General features: G+C 46.5%; 1 protein-coding gene across 2 annotated transcripts in view; it reads right to left on the bottom strand.

Annotated features, from left to right (window-relative positions):
• ek1 (eph-like kinase 1) overlaps positions 1-5,000 on the bottom strand; it is a 156,569-nt gene that overhangs the window by 12,741 nt on the left and 138,828 nt on the right. For both annotated transcript variants that reach the window (XR_010036144.1, XM_063206911.1), the window contains exon 14: positions 845-994. Coding sequence is in view for 1 of the 2 variants with exons in the window: in XM_063206911.1 (XP_063062981.1) it covers positions 845-994 (150 nt within the window). In the remaining variant the exon portion in view is untranslated. The remainder of the gene's footprint in view (positions 1-844; positions 995-5,000) is intronic.

Here is a 5,000-nt window from a genome sequence, read left to right as displayed (position 1 = left end):
CACCTCCATATATACGGTACTGCATATGGATGACCTACATACAGTATGGGGCCGAAATGGTCGCCTTGCTGCGCATTTGTTACGGATGAGGGCCGTAGCCTGAGATCACAGGCCCCCCTCTGGCCATTTGGTTCCTATTTATGCTCATCATAGACATCTCGTGCAACGAGGAGTTCACAGCAACCTCACCCGTTGACGTCTGGAAGTTTGGCTGGCTGGCTGGCTGAATTGGACGATGTCCCCATATATCAAAGCAAGAGCTGACATCTGCGTTTGATGTTTGATGATGGAGTTGTCTGCACGCAGCGATGATCTTAACATGGTGTTTTGTCCAGCGTGTCGGATTTTAAGTGCTCACCTATGCAACGCTGTAAATATCCAAATGTGAAAACAGATGGACGACAGAAGGGGTGGTGGACTCTAAAAGGCAGTCTTTGTGTGTGTGTGTGTGTGTGTGTGTGTGTGTGTGTGTGTGTGTGTGTGTGTGTGTGTGTGTGTGTGTGTGTGTGTGTGTGTGTGTGTGTGTGTGTGTGTGTGTGTGTGTGTGTGTGCGTGCGTGTGTGTGTGCGTGCGTGCGTGCGTGCGTGTGCCTGTGTGTGTCTTCAAGAATATTTATTTGTCCATATGTGCGTATATCTATGTCTACTGTCTGTGTGTGTGCTGGATATATGTGAGTTTATGTGTGTGTGCATGCACACGTGCATGTGTACGTGTGTGTGCTTGCGTGTGTGAGAACACATTTCTTCATCTGTGTGTATCATCAAGACAAGCCAAAGCTCCCATCATCACTCCATAACTCTCCACTAAAACACAACAGAGACATCGAAGCAGTAGTCGTCCTTACGTCCTGATTGGACATCTCCCAGTACGGCCGCTCCCCGTAGGAGATGACCTCCCACATGACGATGCCGTAGCTCCACACGTCGCTGGCCGAGGTGAACTTCCTGTAGGCGATGGCCTCCGGCGCGGTCCAGCGGATCGGGATCTTGCCCCCCTGTGGAGCAAGCAAGCGAGCAAGCAGACACAGAAACATTTAGTCATACTCAAGCAGACACAGAAACCTTTAGTCATACCCTTTTGATCAGCAGGCTGAAACAGAAACTTGTATTCTTTTTGATTGGCTTTTTTATTAACCCATTTTAGCCTGATGACTTGTATATGTTGTTTAACCTTTGATGCCTGGAGACACATATACGCTGCATTCAGGCTCTTGAGAATTTAGCGCTTTTAATAAAAATGTTGGTATGTTACAGCTGAATGAACACATTCTAATGCAAGATGAGGGTCTTAGGATTTAAATACAACTAATGTGATGTTTTACGTGCATCAGAGGCAAAGATATTTAGGTTCTTAGAGGCTGAGGGCAACTTTCCAAACAAGGGCTTAGGCATTCAGCAGGCGTTTTTTTGCAGGTGCTTCAGGCATCAATGGGTTAAATATGTTAAAATACTTTACATTTATCCTACTTAGGGCACATTTCTATTTCCTGAGTAAAGTTCGACTGTTCCTTTACAGTACACATATGCCTCTTTTCCACTGCCGCTTTCTTGGTAGGCCTACAGCTCGACAAAGTGCGACTCGGCCGCCACTTTTCGAATATGCACGACATCGCTCAATCGTAAAGCAAAAAGTGGCGACGGAGTCGCGCTGTGTCAAGCTGTAGGCCTACCAGAAAACCAACAGTGGAATAGAGGCAATACTATAACCAAGATAGAAACAAGAAAAAGCCCTTCAATACAGACAGTATTAAGAGTAACAGAACAGAGTAAACAAACAATACTGCTGGCGGTCCATAAACCGTTTCTGTGACAGGACTGAGGTGATATTTCAGTCTCAATCCCTCCAATCTCTCCCTCCTTCTGTGTTTTGGTAGACAATTTGGGCAAACACACACCTTGCCCTACAACCCACCACAACCGCCACCCTCTCCCTCCATCTCTCTCTCTCTCACTTCAACCTAGCTGCTGTGTAGAGAACGGTGAATCAATTCCATATTGGAGGGCAATGAGAAGAGAAGCCAGGGATCCCACTGAGACACTTTTTACAGCAGGAGAGGAGAGGAGCTTTTTTATTGGCTGCCTTCCTCCACCTCCCCCCACCCCCTTATCGCAGTGCCCCCTGTGCCTCCGTTCATCAACAGACACACTCAGACACACACAGACACATGGACAGACACAGACAGACAGACAGACAGACAGACAGACAGACAGACAGACAGACAGACAGACAGACAGACAGACAGACAGACACACACACACTCACACACACACACACACACACACACACACACACACACACACACACACACACACACACACACACACACACACACACACACACACACACACACACACAAACACACACACACACCTTAAAGACAGGTTTGGGAAGGTGGGACACTCTTGAGTAAGGGGGGGATGGAATTCCATCCGTAAGAGCTTTTCCAATCCTACACTCACATGCACTACTGGATACACAAAACGACACACAAACACACACACACACACACACACACGCACTACCGGATACACTCAAGACACACAAATACACACACACACACACGCACACGCGCACACACACACACACACACACACACACACACACACACACACACACACACACACACACACACACACACACACACTCACACACACACACACACACACACACACACACACACACACACACACACACACACACACACACACACACACACACACACCAGCACGTGCAAACACACACAGCAATTGGCCAATACTGGGAGGATTGTGCTAAATTGGATAAGCTCCAGAGTCCTTATGGCCCCCCATAGTGATAATGGCCAGGCTGGTGGCTGGTGGCTGAGGCCGCCGCACAGCTGATGATTGCAATCTGCTCCAAGGCCCTGTATTGCACTCATCACACTAGTGGCCCAGCCAGCCTCTCTACTGCTATCGCTCTCTTCATCTCTTATCTCTCTCTCTCTCTCTCTCTCTCTCTCTCTCTCTCTCTCTCTCTCTCTCTCTCTCTCTCTCTCTCTCTCTCTCTCGTCATTTGTCATCTTCAGGGCCGGATTAAGATGGCCCGGGCCCCCTATGCTACAGGTTGCTGAGGGCCCCCCTCTGGAAAGCAAATTTCACAACGAAATTACATAGACATTGTCATAATTGCAAGACGGGAATTAAGAATAACGTGTCTGCCACCTATGGAGAGGCGTATTGATAAGATTTAAAACTGTACTCGACATTACAGATTCATTTGTCAATATTGCATTTTTTCACAATTCTGCAATTTTTGAGGTTTTGCAGATCAGGGGGGGCCCTGACAGGTGGGGGCCCCGAGGCTGCGGCCATATTTAGCCTGTGCGTTAATCCGGCCCTGCTCATCTTTCTCGTTATCACTGTCTGTCTCACTCCCTGTTTGTCCATCTCACACTCTCTCTGTTTCACGTCTTTCTTTTTGTTACTCTCTCTCTGTCTTGCTCTCTCTCTCTCTTTCACTGCATCCTCACCTTCCTCTCCTTTGCTCTGTCTGTCAGTCTGCCTGTCTTTGCATCTTCTTTCTCTGCCTCTCTCTCTCTCTCTCTCCCTCTCTCTCTCTCTATGCCTCCCTCGCTTTCGTTGTGTTTGTCTGTCTCTGAACATCTCTGTCATTCCGTCTGTCTTTCTCTCCAGCTGACATGTTATCCGCTATCCCAGAATGCATCTGTCATTTGGCCATGCTTGTTTGCAGGGCTACGTAGCGCTTGCTGAGACACTGAGCCCCAAAGGCACAGCACTGTTGCAACCACAACAACTTGATTTGCACACTCAATGGAATGGCACTCAATGCTGACAACACATTGGCAATGCTGAATGCAACATGCATGTACTGTAACACACGCATGTGCATGCAGTCGGCAAGAAAAATCATATTGACACCTGTACATGTACACCCGTACAATGTGAATACTTCTCACATGGAAGAACTCTCCAAATAATCACCCTGTATTTGTACTAATTTACTGTAGAGAAAACAAGCTAGGCCTATTAACTTTGGAGAGGTGAGACTACTCGGTTCTGGTTTTATTCTCATGTCTTGTCTTTGACTTGTTTATTGACGAGGCAAAACTTACCTTTCAAGTTACTTTCAAAGGGCATTCTAATTACTCTTGCTACATAAGAGCGGGTCTCCATTGTAAGGCCCCTTTCCTGGCTTGATTGTAAAGCTCCCTAGATGCAATGCATGAAGGTTTTCTTTTAAAAAAAAAAACACATTCACTAAAAGAGCAAATGAAACACCTTTTCAGCAAGAGCGACGCGGCTGTGTGCACGCATATAAAAGCTTTGAGGGTGTGACCTTATTACCAACAATACCACTCTGCTCTTTTCATCCGAACACGCAGCACAGCACAGCAAAGACCTAATGTGCCGGATTCACTCTTCCCAGAGATTTATTTGTGCGCATGCTTTCATTTATTTGTAGAGAATGTTTGGCCCTTATGGACTGAGGAGAGAGATGAGAAGATGATGTGCGTTTCTGTTGTATTATGCGGTTTTTCCCAAAAGTAAACACCCTTCGCATTAAATCAAAAAGTTTCACTAAATCCATGATTCTAAAAGAAATGATGGTTGCAGGCTTTTGAGCAGCAGTTTGTATGTACATGTAGAAATGAAAAATATATTCGCACCAAGTGTAAAATATTGGACTTATGCTGTCTTTGAAGAATATGAATAATATGGCGCATGAAAGCTTTGGCTGGGCCAAGGACCTAGGTATCTGAAAGGGCCCACCACTAAATACATACAGTGCAATGGGCATCCAATTCTGACCCTCCCCCACCCCCTCATCCCACTTCCTGAGCCTGGGACAGCTGACCCTGACCCCTGTCTGCTTCCTTGATCATCCTCTATTGATCACATAAGAACGTAAAAATATCAAGTAAAACATACATTCTACTAAAATAAGACTTACTCACAATGCCACATTTGGGCTTGCATGACCATGGGGACCCAGTTTCGAGTCCGGCCTGGGTCAAGTCC

Source organism: Engraulis encrasicolus, chromosome 9, assembly GCF_034702125.1.
Source record: "Engraulis encrasicolus isolate BLACKSEA-1 chromosome 9, IST_EnEncr_1.0, whole genome shotgun sequence".
In the NCBI taxonomy this organism is placed as follows: Eukaryota; Metazoa; Chordata; class Actinopteri; order Clupeiformes; family Engraulidae; genus Engraulis; species Engraulis encrasicolus.
The sequence above is the reverse complement of the archived record's forward strand: the minus strand, read 5'-3'. Positions and strand labels throughout refer to the sequence as shown.